The sequence below is a fragment of the Topomyia yanbarensis genome, chromosome 2 (genome assembly GCF_030247195.1).
Source record: "Topomyia yanbarensis strain Yona2022 chromosome 2, ASM3024719v1, whole genome shotgun sequence".
Taxonomy (NCBI): domain Eukaryota; kingdom Metazoa; phylum Arthropoda; class Insecta; order Diptera; family Culicidae; genus Topomyia; species Topomyia yanbarensis.
In genome coordinates, this window is record NC_080671.1 from 158,093,532 (window position 1) to 158,111,371 (window position 17,840).

Below are 17,840 nucleotides of genomic sequence, written 5' to 3' on the forward strand. Positions count from 1 at the left end.
CGTGTATAATAAAGCACACAGAATTTTTTTTTATGCATCGATAGAAAAGTTATTATAACTACTAGAGGTCGCATGTTGCTGCTATAACACTAAAAATTTATCATCTCGCTCTCACATATGCTAGGCCCATTAGTTTGACACCTATTGCCCCGGGTACATACATGTCAAAGTAATGGGATACAACATGCTAGAGCGAGACCCCATGTTTCGGTGCTTGAATACATGGAGACAGTAGCGCTTTGCTCTCTCTAGTAGTTATAATCTCTTTTATCGATAGCATACTTTTCTATCTGCCTCTCGTTTCTTCTGCTGTAAATTTTAAGCATTGGGCATATTCGGTCTATCCACTCATTGAATGCTTACTAGAAGTATATGCATGGAAAAGCATAAAAATAATAGCAGAAGAAAAGAGCCAGGAATAGAAAGTATGCTGAATATGCATATTTTTGTTTCTCAGTGTATGCATAAAAATCGCAGCAGAAGAAAAAAGGCGGGAATAGAAAGTATGCTAACTATGTAGATCTATTATTCGAGCACTTTTTTGGATCAGATTTAGAACAGCTCGAGTATTCTGCTTAAAATTTTCCACAATTTGAAACACGAATAGAATAGAACCTAAGCAACCAGAAGTTCGGATGATACTTAAAAAGCACACTTTAAAGTTCACATAAAGTTCTTAGCGAACTTTCAAGCTGCTTAAGCTTTCATGGAACATGAAATCTGCTTAAGCCGCTATTAGAACATAAAACGTACTGAAAAATTACTTAAATCGAGAAGCTTATGCAGCTCGCTTTTACGAACTTTTGGTTGCTTGGGAACACTGTTTTAAATATTTTTCATTAGTATGTGTGACGACTGACAGCATAAAAAACAATATGTGTCACATAAGTGATGAAGTGATGATAATTCAAACAGGTGGCTAAATCATCGTATTGGGAATACTGTATCCTAGATGTATTTTGATCAGAGCTGCAAATTTTCGCCAGGTTGTTTTGAAATTGAAGGAAGAACAAATCTCAAATTATGCCCTACTATGTTTTTCGTTTGCATCATTCATTCCAACAGCCGGGCTGTTCAATCATTTTCCATTCATTTTCGATTTCATTGACCCTGTGAATATCTCTGTACTGGGATATTGACTAGATTTTTCAAGCAAAACTATTCTGAACATACTTCTTACTGTTCATGTAAGCTTCAAAACACAAGATATGTCAACATTTAACCTAAGCTGGCCTCTACAGAGCAGATGACAACTTTGGTTGGTGAATGAAAAAGCATCAATTTGAAATGAAATCGTATGGTTTGGTTATGAAAAACCCGCCAACTTGAAAGTGAATGATTAAGGGAGGCTTTGAATTTGAATCATGGTTGGGTTTGATTGAGCTGAAAGTTGGCATTTGAAAATGAAAATTTGCACCACTGATTTTGACAGATCGAAACTATCCGAACGCTTGTCATTTTGAGCTTGTCATTTTGAAACAAATTTACATCACAGGATTGCAAACAGCCTAGTGGACTTTGTGTGTTGATTGACGGCTGCAGTGGACCCTACACGAGCAGAAATATTATCAATAAATCGATTATTGATCAATATATTCATGGTGTAAGGGCAAATGAAAAATATTGATCAGGTAGAAATCAAATGGGATTGACGTATTGAAGTAGTTATGTCAATATTTTTATTGATAATAATCCTTGTCTCGTGTAGAGTCAATGATAAATAATATTCTGGTTGTGTAAACATAAAACTTTTTTTCTTTCGGTTTTCTCTACCGTAAACTTGCGTAGGGGTGGAAGTTCAACAGATCAAGCACCTGGGCAAGGTAACATTTTTGCTTTTCTCATATAGAACGGTTATGCAATCACTCTGAAAAACGTCAACCTAATCCCGGCCCGGAGGGCCGAGTGTCATATCCCATTCGACTCAGTTCGTCGAGATCGGAAAAAGTCTGTATGTGTGTATGTATGTGTGTGTATGTGTGTGTGTATGTGTGTGTACGTATGTGCGTATGTGTCAAATAATGTCACTCATTTTTCTCAGAGATGGCTGGACCGATTTGCCCAAACTTAGTCTCAAATGAAAGGTGCAGCCTTCCCATCGGTTGCTATTGAATTTTGGATCGATCGGAATTCTGGTTCCGGAATTACGGGTTTCAGAGTGCGGCCACACAGAAATTTCTCATATAAATTATAGGAAAAATTAAAAACAGAATTTTTATTTTTGATGCTAAATGTGTTCAAGGTGCATGAAACGTCGAGATTTGATGCAAACTCGAAAACAAATTTGACGACGATTCACTTTTTTGGATTTTGGCACATTTTGCCTTTCTCATATAGAAAGGTTATGCAATCACTCTGAAAAACGTCAACCTAATCCCGGCCCGGAGGGCCGAGTGTCATATCCCATTCGACTCAGTTCGTCGAGATCGGAAAAAGTCTGTATGTGTGTATGTATGTGTGTGTATGTATGTGTGTGTATGTATGTGCGTATGTGTCAAATAATGTCACTCATTTTTCTTAGAGATGGCTGGACCGATTTGCCCAAACTTAGTCTCAAATGAAAGGTGCAACCTTCCCATCGGCTGCTATTGAATCTTGGATCGATCGGAATTCTGGTTCCGGAATTACGGGTTTCAGAGTGCGGCCACACAGAAATTTCTCATATAAACTATAGGAAAAATTAAAAATAGAATTTTTATTTTTGATGCTAAATGTGTTCAAGGTGCATGAAACGTCGAGATTTGATGCAAACTCGAAAAAAAAATTTGACGACGAGTCACTTTTTTGGATTTTGGCACATTTTTGCCTTTCTCATATAGAAAGGTTATGCAATCACTCTGAAAAACGTCAACCTAATTTTTTTCGACTCGCATAAGGTTTCTGGATTTTAATAGGGGCGTAGTTGATGGTTTACGGAGAGGGGTTACACCCCCCCCCCTCTACTGTTCACTCCCCTCCTTTAAAAATCTCTTTAAATCACTCCTCAGACCACCACCCCTTCCAGCCCTCATACCCCTTCCTTTCAACCCCATCATCTAACCACCACTATATCACAAAGCATACCAATTTAAGCTGGGGAGTCGTTCGTTCATGGGACATTCGCCCTCCTCACATACCCACCCCCGCATGACAAAATGAGTTAGCAAGCAGATAACATTGAACTAATGCTGATTAGGTTAATGGAGTATGATATTTTTTTGTTTCAAGTGTTCCACCGTCGACACGTAGCTCATCAAGTTCGTGGCTGGCATGCCATTGTGTATAAGTGCAAAGTGTACTAAGAATGTAATGGACATTTCCACAATTATGTTGAACATAAAAAGCTTCCGTGCCATAGTTTAGAGAAATGAGAAAGGCACAATTGCACCGCTAGGTGGATTAAAACAGGTTTTAACGATATTTTTGCAACCGTTTCTAGATAAAAAGGCTAAAGTGAAATTTGGGATTTACTGTAAACCTAGAAAAGGATTTGCCAGCTCTATCCCTGGCTGTCGAACAAGATCGTGATTGGATAAAATTGACATCAACAGGCGTATGGCTTCGATTATGAGGCTAAGAGGACGGCACTCCACGATTTGTTGATGAAATGAACTTGATTAGTTCGGAATGGATTTGCATTTCCAACGCTGCCTGAGAATGGTTTGAAATGGCCGAGGATGGTTTGAAATATGTCATGAAAAAATGGAACTGCTCGAAATTTACGTTTGAATATCAGGATTGTAGAATCAACAATCATTATCAACAAAAATGTTTGCTAGCCCTCAGATAACAAACATGCTTTTCGAGTTTGACCCAACTTTTTGTTGAATATGCGATTAATTTTTCTGCGTATTCGAGCAAAATGGTAATACGACCAATTGAAAACTCTTCGAAAACATTCGCGCATATGCGTTTGGCCGTTGTGGTTCGTCAGTTGTCGTTGTGACGTATCGGCGTCAAAAGCGCAGTCGCACAAGAAATTCCAGATAGTAAACAAAAGGTCCACTAGCATTGTAATTTTTTATGCAAGCAACTTTGCACATAAACAAAGCTACCTACACGAGAATCAGTCTGGTTTTGCACGGCAGAGGACACATTCCAACATTGAAAGGTTTCCCGGGTAGTAGCTGACTTGTTCAACGAAAAGTTTGGATTTGTCTTTCTGGAGTTCGTGACCTTGCTCAAGTATAGTGATTTTTTACAAGTGAAGACTATGCTAAACTTTTTGTCGTCGAAAAAATCCTCCAGTGCTGGTCCACTGATTGGATACAAAATCACCAACATAGAGCGGAGCAAGAAGTATGGCGTGGCCGCCGATTCACTTCGGATGCTAAAAACGAAAGCTTCCGAAAAATTCAAGGTGAATGACCTAGATAATTCTGTGTACTGGTTGTTGTGCAATGTCTAACTTTAAAGGATGTAGCAGCTTGTGTGGTGTGAAGTCTCGGGTATCTCCTTATTAAGCCCTCGTCATATCCACTAAGTGACGTTGGGGTTTGTAGGAACAATATGCTATTTTGTGTTACTCGTTAACATTTTTTGATGGTACATTACATGAATCAAATTCAAAAGTGTTTGAGTCATTCTCTAGGAAGAAAAAGCATTAGATTACTATATCTTATTGCACCCCAAACTCCTGTACTATTGTATATTGCCCACTCAGACGAACTACACACTAGTACAATCCTGTAAATGGGCATTTGCAAAAATGCACAATAAACCCAGGGCGGCTTGTGAGCGCAAGTGCAAATTGCATCGTAATCAAGGACACTAGATGGATGTAGATGCACAAAGGATTCATGAACACGAAGGCTGGTGGCATTGACCCGGTTGAATGTACTCTAAAGAGCATGACTGGAAAACGCCTACGGCAACGTATGATCCTTGCAATTTAAATGTTAGAGAAATATAATTGTACACAATGTTTCGATAGAAACGATTCCTGTTTTTGAAATTTTAGGTTTTTTTTGGAGAAAACATAGCAATAAAATATTAAAATTCAAGACTAATAAACTATAATAGAAAGAACAATTCAACTAAAACATTTGTTATTCATTTTGTTTCAGTTGCAACACTGTCGTGTCTACCTGGCCCAGGACGGCGTCGAAGTGTTAGATGAGGACTATTTCAGTACGCTTCCGGCGCAAATCCTGTTCGTAGTAGCGGAGAAAGATATTATAGTGAAAACTGGTAAGTAACTCACCTTATAATTGATAGGTGAGTTCTTGGTGACATTGACCTAATTTCTTTATCGCTAAACATTTGTCTTCTGGGTGCAGATTTCGAGCTCATGTATGACGCAATCAGGACCACTCATAGCGATCTGCTGCAGGCCGGCACCATGGCTAAGGAGTTTGTGAGCAACAATCAGAGTGAAATTGCTCGACTGTTGCAGGATGCGCAGCGATTGCAGGATGAACAGACGGCTAGAAGCTTACGCAGCGAGCATGGAGAGTGGTTTGAAGGTTTGCTAAATAGGGTACGATTTATATCTAGTGGTCACGAAGCTCATTACATATTCAACTAGAGTTGGCACAGACTGAGAATGAAGATGTAGGTACCTACAACGCGGAGCCTAACGGTAATCATACTTGATACAGACAACTTTCTATTTAGATCGAAAATTGAACGAAATGATTCATTTTATACAGTTTGAAGTCGACAGCAAGCAATTTCGTTAACATGGAAATCATATGAGGGGCGACCGATCTAAGCCTATGCAATATTTAAAATCTTGTGCCCTTAATGCAAAAATTGGTTAAATTCATTTTTTACCTTTTAGGAATAAATATTGCATAGTGCGTTTGGTTTTGCTTTCTCGTCAGCAAACCAATGCCTCTGGCTTTGCTTCCCAGGGCATATCTCGGGGCTTGCTAGGCGTCATGTATGTCGTGTGACTGTTTGCATATAGTGTTTAACTAGTTCTAATTTGGGTACTAGTTTAGATACATCTTCTAACTTGGCATCAAGTTGGTACTAGTTACCGACGAGATGAATTCGAAACACAAAAATTCAACTACCTAAACCTGTCAATTTCCTGTTTTTTCCAAAAATGAGATTTACTGTGTTTTCTAGAACATTTTTGGCATTGTGTTAATATGTCGCATGAAGAATGGAAAAGTTGCACAATGTACTAAATAGATTTAAAAAACATGCATTTCGGTAACTACAGCCCTGTTAACTACTTACGACGTCTTTAGAAAATAACCGACTTCTCTCAAATGATCTCTGTTTGCTCGAAAAATAGTCCTGACATGTGTGCGTAGAAGAATATGTAAATGGCAAGGGTTTGTGGTGGCAACCTTCTGGGTTATTGCGATGTCTGAAAATTTACCCCGGGGACCTTTCCGCTCTTACGTTTTCCGTAAATCGGATCTCGTACTATCGGTAGAAAATACATAAAATGAAAAGATCAACAAACTTCAAAAGCTCTCTCCTTTAGCTTTCTGAATGTCATCTCGTGGATTATTTTACTGTTAGGTCTATTTTGAAGTAAAGTTTTTTATGTTTTGGGCAATTCGTACTGTTACTTTAGTTGTTTTTTCCACCAAAATGCTTAGAATGCTTGTTTTTTCGCAAAAATCGAATCATATTTTTGACGTTGGTCTACTTACGTCTCACAGTGGGGGCAGAATGCTACTTTCGACGCTCAAAACCTCTAGCGCCCTGGGTATGTATCCTGGAGGATTAGTAGGTTCAGTAAAGAATCTTGGATGGAAATGAGTATTATTTTGATAACTTTGGTTTTGATCTAGATAAGTAGAAACTGATCTAGATCAGTTGCATCTTTTGACAGGCGTTCTATCAAAAAACTCTTCGGTAAAATTGTTTGTTTTCGTATTTTTAGAGATCTAGTGAAATCCTTTGGCTTTTTGCTCTAATGTTGACATCCATGTACTTGTCGCTTCGTGACAACACTTTGAATGGTCCATCGTATAGCCTCTTCAATTATTCTTAACGGCATCGAATCGGATGAAAACATGAGTGCACTTTTTCAGATCGTTATGAACATCCCTTGGAATGAGATATAGTTTTGATGGGCTTAAGATTATCGAAAATGCTATGAAGTAAATTTGAAAACTTGGTACGATGTCCTGGTTTGGGTCGTCAAAGCATTCGTCAGACACACGCAAGGTTTGGTCGTATATCAGATCGGCTGCTGAACATTTAAGGTCTTCGCTATAAGCTGTTCTGATTGCCAGTAATATTAGTAGTAAGAGAAAAAACCACCCCTGTCGAACATATGTAAGATGGAAAGGTTTAGAGTTTCCTTTCCTGATACTACTTCCGCCCGGAAGTGTCCACTGTTTGACGTAGTCGCCAGCAGTCGTTGTCCTTTTTGGTCATTCGGTTTCGTCGTCGAGCTTTCGCAAATCGTAGCGATCGTTGGGGAAGAACTTTAATGATCTCGTACGGTCCAAAGAATTTTGGCTTAACCTTCTGGTCCACACCGAATTGGGTTTTCGGTATCGCCACCAGATCTCCAACCTGGTACCGCGTCGCCGGCTTTCGCCGCAGACAGCAACTCACGCAGGATTTGGTCTTTCTTTGTTTGCATTTTCACACCAGTCAGCAATTCAAAGCGAGTCATATCAATCGTTCTCTGCCAGCTGTTGTTCAAGCACTGTTGATTCTACTCGTCTTACGAATACCTTCGTAATAGGCACCGTTGATTACATATAACTATAGCCTTGTTACAACACCTTCAGAATTGTTTTCGCTCTCTCGTCGTCAATCTGTGCCGCACGAGCTTTTGCAACAATTGATGCGGACACAACCATAACGTTTGCTATGGAAAGCGCATCCACATGGACCAACTTCTCTCCATGGCGATTTTCACCTTCATAATCGAATTCAGATAGATCCACGACGCATCTAGCAATGCGAGCGTTTAACTTTTTGGACATTGCATCCTTGAAGGCCATGCTGTCCGTAACGATCGTGAATTTTTGACCAAGCAGGCAACATCGGAACTTCCTAACCGATTCAACAACAGCCAACTCGTAGGAGTGTTAATTTTTTTGGGCACAATATCTCCTTAATGCGTTTAAAGGCATTCACCGCATCATCATCAAACTGCAAATAACATCCCCTTTTTAAACATATCAGGGAGCACTACTAGCGAACGCCGGAACAAACTTTCTGAAGTAGCTGACTAATCCGTTAAATCGTTGCAATTGTTTCACTGTAGACCGTTGCGGGAAATGCAACAACTTATCAACCTTCGCCGGTGCCGGTTCAACACAGCCACCGCAAATCATGTTACCGAGATGCTTAACTCGACGCTGCTCGAAATCCCGTCGTTAATCAATTCTTTGAATGCAGTGATGATGAACCGACCGAACGCGTTACCACTGGTACATAACCCGAACGGAGCTCGCAGAAACTCAAATTGTCCATCACTCGTTACGAACGTGGTGTACTTGCGACTGTGTTCTTCTACTAGCACATGAAAGTACGAGTTTTTCAAATCGAGCGTAGTGTAAACACGATCTTCCGACAACTTGCAGATTTGATCCTCTACGTTGGGCATCGGGAATTCGTAGCGCACTACTTTTTTGTTCAACTCTCCGTAATCGATACAAACACCCCTCGGCATGATACTGTACCTTGACGTGGTCCGGGGCTTTTCCACCAAAGCAGTATTACAGTGATGATATCACATAGAAACTTGGGATACGATTATTTTATTTTTAGTTAAGCTACATTATGATCAAATTTAGTACTTTACTTGGCGACCTTTATTACCAACTTATGCCATGGTCGAAATAATGTACAATGTGGGTTTGGGGCCAAGTACTCTCTGGAGGCACCTTGGGCTTAGCGACGAGCCCCGTCCTGGGACTCTCCTAAATATGGACTGTGCCATGTCAGGGCTCCCGAAGATGACAATATACCAAACAATCTTTAAATAACTCTACGCGATAACTCATGCACATCTACGCCCGCGATCTCCAAAGCACGATAGTACCTCGTTGATAAAATGATCGTGATAACATTCACAAATTTACAAACGCTAACCCACAGGCGTCGGTGTTCGCGCGGTCACGGGTCGATCACGTCCGGAAGTCTGCTCCATGGATGCACGATTGCAGAACCGAAACTATACTCGCGAAGCTGCATACACGCCATCACACGCAACGCTCACGCGATCGAATACGCTACCATACAAATGTCTGAGTCCCTCGTCGTGAATTGGCCTTGGGCGAACATGCAAATGCGAGCGTCCACCAATGCATCAAAAATCTCGAATACGCGAAAGTGATATGGAAGAACGTATCAAATTTACGGCCCGCGCGCGATCATCTAAGAACACACGCGAATATGCGAATGGAACACGGTTATAAAATCGAATTTATACATGCGAAGTTACATGCACGCTAGCACACGCGACATACAAACGCCCACGCGATCGAACACGTTAACGGACAAACGCTCGAGCCCCTCGTGATGATGCACGCGATCGTGACGTCACTGTGTTTGCACATGTCTGTATCGTACAACAAATATCATTTAGAATCACGACCCACTGCAATTGATCTCGTCTGCAATTGTAGCGAGTGATTCTGACGGGTAGCTCTTCCGACACCCTAGCTGTAAAGCTCCAGTAGAACAACTCTCGAAAAAACATCCACACACTCTTACGCAATTAGTGAGCATCCACGCCAACTCAGACAAGTATGCACCCCTGGACTCGAACGTTAAAACTTACACATTCCACGCACACATACATAATCACACGTAATAATTACAGGTATTCGTCTGGCAACCGGGTGAAGTACATCTCAAACGCAGAACTTATCATTTCAATGATGGCCTTGGATCTGGGTTGCCTGTGTTCAAGGCACCATAGCTTCATCCGTCAGGTCAAGGATGTATGAAACCCGCTAGCCATCACCCTCGGCCCTAGCTGCCCATAAAGGGATAAAAAAACTCCGTAATCGATACAAACACGGTATGATCCATCCTTCTTCGGAACAACCACAACGGGACTCGCATATTCCCTTTCAGATGGTTGAATTATGCCATTTTCCATCCTTTGACTAATTTGCTGCTTTATACTACTTCTTGTTCATGGTGCGCCAAACGACGTGGGTTTCCATAAACGACGCACAGTGGGGAAGAAAGCTACTTCCGACAATCATTGTTTGCAACTTTTTTTTAATGTTGTATATTTTCGAAGATCGAGAAATAAAAAAATTCTTAAAGAGATTTTTTCATCAAAAAAAGTTTTTTTTTGATAGAACGCCTCTTTCAAAAGATAAAACTGATCTAGACCTTCTCACCGTTGCACCAATGACAGTGTGTGCAGTGTTTTTGGTCACACTTATGACCGCACACTCAGCTTCCCATGAGCGGCGGCTCAGAAGCTGACCTTCCATGTTGCTCAGGGATACATTGCTTCTGTACACATCCATGCATACATACGGGCTTACATTCATACATACATCCTATTTGGCACAAGTTTAGAGAGTGTAACGTCGTGTCATCTCGTCTGTGTAATCCTATGGAAAATCATCCTACCATCGCCTTGGGGTCTACGTCATATTGGCAAATTTCACATTGAGTCCGTTCCTGTCTCTTCCTAATCTCCTTTTTGTCTCCTAGGTCCGAAGCGGATGAATCGACCATTAAATGATATGGTAAACATACTAGCAGTATTAGTCCTTACTCGCGAATATTTTTCCTACAACTGTGCTGTTTCATCTCTATCTTATAACAGAATTCGATTATCCCTGTTCTAGTCAATATACGTATTCATTACGTTATGAACTAGGCAAACCCTCAATTTTCTCTATCATCATTATGCTGAGTAGCTAGACGAGTGAAGGCATTTTAGGGTTTCACAAAAAGAATCACTGCCCATAAAGGACATAAGAAATATTTATACACTATTCCCCATAAAGTATGCTTGAAACGAATGTCCACCTGGTTCGATTCGAACAGATCACACCGACCCGGAAGGGCTGCTTATCATTTCTGAGAGCTGGTGTGCTTGGTCGAGTTGAATAATCATATGAACAAGTCCTGAATACTAACTATCTCTTTGGTGCCAGTCCTGCACTTCTTTCCTGAACCACCCACGATCAAAAGAGTCGACAACTAGTAGGATCCACATGTCCCTCACCCAAGCGAATTGATCCACTTGCAAGTAGAAGCACATATCTACCAACCAGGCAAAAAGACTTCCGAATTAATGAGAATGGACCATGACAGTCGAAGGCCACAGGCCCAGCGCCATCTCGTACAGTTCCTGAAATTAGAGTTTTGTTAGTGATACAGATTTGATTTCAGTAGTAGTAAGTAAGTGTCTCATACCCTCTTGTTATACTCGCGTACACTACTCATCTTTTCCGGCATTTCGACGCTCTCGGTAGACCGTCTCATAGAAGAGATCTCATTTTCTGTCGGAACTCGTATATCAGATGCTAGAAAGAGTTCTACTGGCTCGAATATCAACTATCTGAAGCGAAAAAGACATTATTTATCACATTAAACATATTCCCTAATCCTATAATCAACTAAGGCTGTCTGTCAATTCTAGCGTAGAAACGCTAATACCATCAATAATACGTCAGACAACCCTAATCTTGGCTTGTAACGCGGGTGGCAGCGTGAAAACTGCCGTTCATCCACAGTTTTACATCCTGGTCGTCATCGCCTCCAAACGCTTCGATGCTGACTTCGACATCGCGAAACGAGTACGGGCGTTGTTCCATCTGTGTGAGTTGAATTGGGAACGGGGTTGACATAATTCTTTTTTAGCACCCACCGGTGTAAAGAATTCGGTTTCGTCGTCACTGTCATGGTTAAAGCCGTCAGGGATGCATGAAGCACAGCACGAGAGACTAACACGAGCTGAGCAGCCGCTTTGAACGAACCAAAAGCAATGAGCACTGACACCGCTCGTGCTAGGTAACCTTCGTGCTCGAGCTGTAGGATTCGAAGAGCTAGCACAACGAGTTAGTACGATGAGCTAGCACCATGAGTTAGCTCGGTACGCCGGCACAAGCAAGCTCGGTGAGCTAGCTCAGTGAGCTAGCACAAGTTAACTCGTGGGATTTTCGATTGATGTGCACCGGTGTAGTGGAGTGCACTGGTTTTGCACTTTCTAGCAGAAGTGTCAGTGGAACATACCCAGTATTCTGCACTTCTGCTAGAAAGTGCAAAAATGGTGCACTCCACTACACCGGTGTCAATCAATCGAAAATTCTATGAGCAGCACCGTTCTTGTGCATGCCTGGCCATCGTCATCGTTTCCAATAGAACCGTCGTCATCGGTGCTTCGGTTATCATCGTTTTCATCTTTTTAAATTCCATCGATCTGGCTGCCATCATGTTCTCCCTCGCTGGATGCTGGATCAGCATCGTTTGCAACCGTCGCCTTGTCGTGATGGATAATTCGTTTAGCCAATTCCGTCTTATTGCCGCTGCTCGGCAGTCCTCGTTTTTCGCATTCACGTTGAATGCCAAGCTTAGCGAACGTATCGCAAAAAACGCAATTTGCTCCGCCATCTAGAAACACGTTCGAATAATTTAATCAGTATATCGCCACACTCTACGAGTGCTAGGAATGTCGCCCGTGGTCCAATAACATGCAACCACGGTGCACGGTGCTGACTACATAACGACACCACCCTGATAAACCCCACCAATGTTCGTCTTTTTGCCACACGTTCTCCGTGCCGGAAAGCCGCCACACTTCGCCAAGTGATAGGAACGTTACTCGTGCTTCAACGACGCACAAAACTCAACACATTTAACAACTGCACCCCGCTTAAGCGGGTCTTCCGCCAGTCTGAAAGAGGGACTGGCGAGGTTTTCCACGGCCCAACCCAACAGAATCCACCCGCGGACCAGCACCAAACTTCGACCAGCCCACCGGAGAACTTTACAATCTGCAACACTTAACCACAATGGTTAACGCCTTAATAAACAATAAAACAGTTTTTCTGGCGTCAGGAGGAGGGGTCTTCGCAATGGCTACCTTGTTTCCAAGGGGTGGGTCAAATATGTGACGAAATCGTTCGAGGGGTGAGAGTGGGATCGAAGATCGCCGAAAAGCACCGCCATTTGTGTATGGCCTATAAATACTAAGCCCAGGCCTGAAGAAGACAGGTCAAGGTTGCAGGGTCATGAAAAAGAAATGGAGTATTCTAACCGCATTCTCGCTACTTGAACACCTTTGTGAATACCTGGGAAAAATTCTCCCTTTGGTAATATCGACGTCGGGTATTTCTGGAGACAGACCTTGTAGTCGGAGCTCGATTGCATTATCTTCAACATGTACGGGGATTTGTACGTTCACATTGTAACGTTTCATGTTCGTACTTTAAATTTGGAAACCAGCATCTAACAAGACTTCTATTTAACTGAATAAGCTAAGTTCAATGAAGATTTTCTGTTTTAATTTTTTTTCTCGGAAGGAATGGACGAAAAATTAGGCCGCACAAAGGAGGAAATCATGCAGCGCCGCGGTCAGGATCGAATTCGGGGTTACTTTTACAAAACTAAAGACGAACTGACCAAGTGTGCTATCTATCGGAAGAACTTGTTGGCTAAGGAGTTGATCGACGAAATGCTGGAGTTGTTCCGCCAACTGCTGATCGGTTTCGATTATTTCAGCTTCATATTTGACCGAAGCCACCCACAGCGTTTACCGGATGCTATGATTCCAAACTTGGTGCTAACTAACGAGGAGAGTAAGCATGAGCAGGACGAGGTCGATGCCCAACGGATCATGCCAAAGCGTATGAAGTTGGCAATTAAGAAATCCCTGGAGGATGACGATAATGCAATTGGCAAGTACAGGATGGCACTGTGCAATAGTATCGGGGAGTTCCGCTGCATGGGACTGTGGAACGAGAAGCAATGCAGATATGGGGCACACGTTATCAACCCGTATGCCAGCAGGGAAAATATGATTCTGTTTCAAGTCTGGAATTTGGACCACCAGGTCGAAATAAGTCGCACCGTACTACCTTCCATAGTGGAAAACGTGACGCGAGTAATTGCGAATAGGGCAGATGCCATATGTAAGATACACAACCGTAAAGGTAAAAATCTTTCTGTGATAACCTATTTTATCGAGTTGTTTACGCTCGGGAACCTCAAATTGGTTCACATCGTTTGTCATGACAAAAGTATGCATGATTTGATCTCAAGAGGGGCTATTATCTGCGACAAGTGCGCAGAATTTAAATATATTACACAGTTTCAAAGCAAAATGCGCTTCAATAAAGACGCTTTAATGTAGTATTACGTGTGGTAGCTTGTGGATGTTGTAAAATATGAGAAAGCTTTGTGTAGGATTAGGATCGTGGGATTGCAGATATGTACGTTTCTTACAATTTGGAATTCGAAACAAAAGATATAGCAAAATGGATTAATTGTGAGATATGTTTATTAAACTAGCACTTGTTTACATGCTTCAAACAATGCGCGAGCCCAAATCGAAACAGCATGTGCCCCAGGATCGGGATACTTATAGACTATCGGCGTTGCTGATGAAGCAGCGTATGACGCACGGCCTGCCTTGGCAACCATCTGCTGAGTCTTCCGAGCTGCTTCCTCGCAACCTTTGGTAAAGCTTTCCACGCAGTCCAACACCGGTAGTCCCTGACTAACGGACGACGCAAGCCTTTGCTCGCCTTCTTTGAGTGCGTCAAGCATTGTGCGATCGCCGATTTCCGTGAGGGCATACTTAACTATTGTATCGATTCCTGCACATAATGCACGACTCCAGTGAGCAATGGAAACGGTTTGGTTACCTTCGGCAGGGTATGTGAAAACCGTTGAGGCACCTTGAAAGAATAGGCTGTACAAGGCACCCGATGAGCCTCCCATATCTTGCTGCAGGATTATGCTTATTTGTTGCAATAGGTGTCTTGGATGGGCTAGGTCTAATTTGCCCGCATTTAATTGCTCCAAGATTGCACCGGACCCTTTTCCAATGGTAGTTCCGGTATCACCATCCCCAGCTTCTCTATCGATGATGTTCAGCATATTTGTGCAAGAAACTAGCGCTTCACAAACAAAGTTTAGTATGGTTGAAGCAAGCTTGACACCCAACTCTTCGCTGATTGTATACATGTTCGAGATGTTTAATGGCACTAGTGGTTCAGGTATACCAATGTGAATAGTAGTTGATATTGGTAGATATGCTGTATTAGACTTTCCAAAAAGTGTTGATGGAGTGTTAACAGCAAAGTCCAAGTATTCCAATATTTTTTGAGAGTATCCAAGGTTTAGAACTGTAACTGAAATGCCAGCTTGATTTAGTGATGATAAAAATGTTCCACAATATATTCGGCGAACTGAATAAACTGGTTTGATTTTTTCAACTAAACTGTTCACAAATATTCCCATCAAAAATTCCGAAGTTCCCCCGAGGTTGTTTATTAAAAGCACAACATCGGCTGCCTTCGAAACACGATTGGTCAGTTTGGCGATGGCAAAATCGATGATACTACTAAAATCTTTGCACGCTTTCATAGTGTACACACCTGGTTCACCGTGGATGCCTTTTCCGATTTCAATGTTCTCCAAAGTATCATCTTTCAGATCAAAAGTGAATCCAATCGTTGCAACGAAATTTCCCTGTATCAAACGTTCTCCAAAATGGTATATCTCTTCAATGTCACAACCTATTTCGGCCATAGCACCCAACAGTTTGTGAACCAGGACAACACCGGCCAAGCCTCTCTTTCCAACAGATTTCCGAATATTGCTATCTTCAATAGCACAATCCTCGCCCACCAATAACATCCTTAGGTTTTCGAAACCCATCGCAGCTTGTGCCCTTTCAAGTGCCATCCCAAAGCTTAATCGATCACCAGTGTAATTTTTAACTATAAAAATTACACTATCTTTAAAGCTTGCCACCGATCTCAAACAGTCCAGTATAGCGGTAACCGAGGGTGAACTGTATATATCACCACATACAGCTGCGGTCAGCATTCCTCTACCTACATATCCGGCATGGGCTGGTTCATGACCACTACCGCCGCCTGAAATCAACTTCACTTTGCCATCGGCTGCAACATTGTCCGCCCGAACAACACAATTGCGATCAACGAGTAGCTGAAGTCCAGGGTGGGCCTTTATTAATCCCGTTAGTGAGCTTCCAACGTTGGAGAGGGACATATTCTGTAATGAATAATTTTGTTACGAAACACATCTGTTACCCGTGTATCTGTACCTATTACGTGTCACACACAATTTAGTTCACTTAAATCAACAAGCACTGAAAGTACTGCGTGATGAGAGCATTGTTTGTACACTGCATTCTGTCACATTGATAAGTACGCTCGAAAGATGCTATAGAAATAAAATGGCATCTAAATTCTGCATTAGTTTCTGTGTATATAAACGTTTTCATGTGGTGAAACAAATCGACAACGCAATTTAGGGACGATCCACGTTCAATTCATTTGGTTGGTTTCCGGCATCACCGGTAAAATTTCAAGTCCTGACAATTTTTTTTTCCCAATTTCGTGAAAATTGTCTTACAGCTGCCTGTAAACATTGCGCATTTAAGGGTAATTCGCCAAAAATCAAACCGTATTGAATTCTAACACAGCCCGATTCCCACAGTCAAATCAACAAGTGACTAGAAGACAGAATAATTGAAAAATTGATGTCATTTACAATTTACAAGTCGTAGGGAAATATTTCTTTACAGATGAACATTTTCGTTATTTGTAGGAAACTCAGTCGTTCTTTCTCATATTAACAAAGTGAATTGATTACAAATACAAGAGAATAAATTACAAATACATTACTATTCTACATAATGAAACAGATTGTTACCCATTTCGTCCGTTGGCTAACGCCTCTTTATAACATGAAATCCAGATCTGGCAATTCCACCTCCGGTAGGCTGAACAGAAAATTGCTAGGCAAATCCTTTGGTGTCGTCGCAGACTTTGGGGTCTTCTGTGGTACATCGAATTCCGGCAATTCGAGCTGCTGAACTCGGAGCGGTTTCATCGGTTTGATTTCCCGTTTGTATACGCTTCCGGTGAACTCAATCATCTGCTCGAGCAAATCTTCCCGCAGACAGGCTTCCTTTCCCCGGTTGTATTCTGCATCATGTGGAGTGAAGATTGTGAACGGTAGCTGCTTCTTGGTGGTCTGTTGAGCAATGCTTTCCGGAGACTTCTTGCGGTGCAGAGCCGAGGAAGCAATTGATTTTTGCTGTAGAGGTTTTTTGGTAGTTGGTTCTTGTGATTTTATGGCGAAATTTGATCGTGAGGAGGAATTGTTTGTGAGATCTTTTAGAGCTAGTTTGAATGGCGCGCGAGGTTCATTTTTACCGATCAATGGCGTTTCTGCAAAGAACAATGAAATCAAAATGAAATGCTAACTTTGCCTGATGGCGGTTGAATAATTCTATACTTACTGCCAATATGTTGATTTTCGTTAGTGTTCCTCTGTTCCAAAACGTTGAAGGCTCGCTTGGTAGTCATCTTGAGCTGAACGAATAGAAAATCTTTCTGAAATCATACAATAATGTATAAAACAGGCAAATTCGTTGCGCTGCGTTGGTTGCTTTTTCTAAACTAAACGCCGCGAACTATGTCGGTAATGCAGGTGTGTCATTTGCTCCAAAGACGATGCTTTAAATATAAAGACACGCGGAGAGAAAACAGTGAATTTGACTGCACGGTTTATCAAGTTGTTTTAGCCACAGTTTATAAAGAACAGTTGCGCAAAGACTGAAGCAAATCTACCTATTGAACACTCAAAACGTCTACCTATCGGACACGAAGAATAACAATGCTCGAATGCGTGGGGAGTATCGTTATTATGCGATTATAATTATGAGAAAAAATTCAATGATGTAATATTAACATTTA

The 17,840-nt window shown here is 41.7% G+C and overlaps 3 protein-coding genes across 6 annotated transcripts; 1 reads left to right on the plus strand and 2 right to left on the minus strand.

Moving 5' to 3' along the window:
• Positions 1-3,946: 3,946 nt before the first annotated feature.
• On the plus strand, positions 3,947-14,241 carry LOC131681883 (DNA fragmentation factor subunit beta-like). Of its 2 annotated transcripts, none has more exons than XM_058962977.1 (4): positions 3,947-4,339; positions 5,046-5,169; positions 5,259-5,444; positions 13,407-14,241. In XM_058962977.1, the coding sequence occupies exons 1-4, from the start codon at positions 4,193-4,195 to the stop codon at positions 14,234-14,236; spliced, it is 1,287 nt and encodes a 428-aa protein (XP_058818960.1). In that variant the 5' UTR covers positions 3,947-4,192; the 3' UTR covers positions 14,237-14,241. The 2 variants fall into 2 exon arrangements, with proteins under 2 accessions (XP_058818960.1, XP_058818961.1); XM_058962978.1 differs by lacking the exon at positions 3,947-4,339 and adding an exon at positions 4,764-4,876.
• A 124-nt stretch (positions 14,242-14,365) lies between these two features.
• On the minus strand, positions 14,366-16,320 carry LOC131681882 (PTS-dependent dihydroxyacetone kinase 1, dihydroxyacetone-binding subunit DhaK-like). 3 transcript variants are annotated; one of them, XM_058962975.1, is made up of 2 exons: positions 16,181-16,320; positions 14,366-16,128 (listed from the first exon to the last, which is right to left on the minus strand). In XM_058962975.1, exon 2 carries the CDS (start codon positions 16,123-16,125, stop codon positions 14,386-14,388), a length of 1,740 nt encoding a protein of 579 aa, XP_058818958.1. In that variant the 5' UTR covers positions 16,126-16,128; positions 16,181-16,320; the 3' UTR covers positions 14,366-14,385. The 3 variants fall into 3 exon arrangements, with proteins under 3 accessions (XP_058818958.1, XP_058818957.1, XP_058818959.1); XM_058962974.1 differs by having other exon boundaries at positions 16,188-16,287; XM_058962976.1 differs by having other exon boundaries at positions 16,199-16,257.
• Positions 16,321-16,734: 414 nt separating this feature from the next.
• LOC131681884 (uncharacterized) lies at positions 16,735-17,566 on the minus strand. The gene is made up of 2 exons (XM_058962979.1): positions 17,384-17,566; positions 16,735-17,312 (listed from the first exon to the last, which is right to left on the minus strand). Exons 1-2 carry the CDS (start codon positions 17,448-17,450, stop codon positions 16,819-16,821), a joined length of 561 nt encoding a protein of 186 aa, XP_058818962.1. The 5' UTR covers positions 17,451-17,566; the 3' UTR covers positions 16,735-16,818.
• Between the last annotated feature and the right edge of the window lie 274 nt (positions 17,567-17,840).

Coding starts and splice junctions, on each gene's coding strand:
- LOC131681883 (XM_058962977.1), top strand. CDS start 4,193: ATGCTAAACTTTTTGTCGTCGAAAAAATCCTCCAGTGCTGGTCCACTG. Junction 5,170..5,258: donor AGATATTATAGTGAAAACTG/GTAAGTAACTCA, acceptor TTCTGGGTGCAG/ATTTCGAGCTCATGTATGAC. Junction 5,445..13,406: donor GCATGGAGAGTGGTTTGAAG/GTTTGCTAAATA, acceptor TTTTCTCGGAAG/GAATGGACGAAAAATTAGGC.
- LOC131681882 (XM_058962975.1), bottom strand. CDS start 16,125: ATGTCCCTCTCCAACGTTGGAAGCTCACTAACGGGATTAATAAAGGCC.
- LOC131681884 (XM_058962979.1), bottom strand. CDS start 17,450: ATGACTACCAAGCGAGCCTTCAACGTTTTGGAACAGAGGAACACTAAC. Junction 17,313..17,383: donor CGAAAATCAACATATTGGCA/GTAAGTATAGAA, acceptor TGTTCTTTGCAG/AAACGCCATTGATCGGTAAA.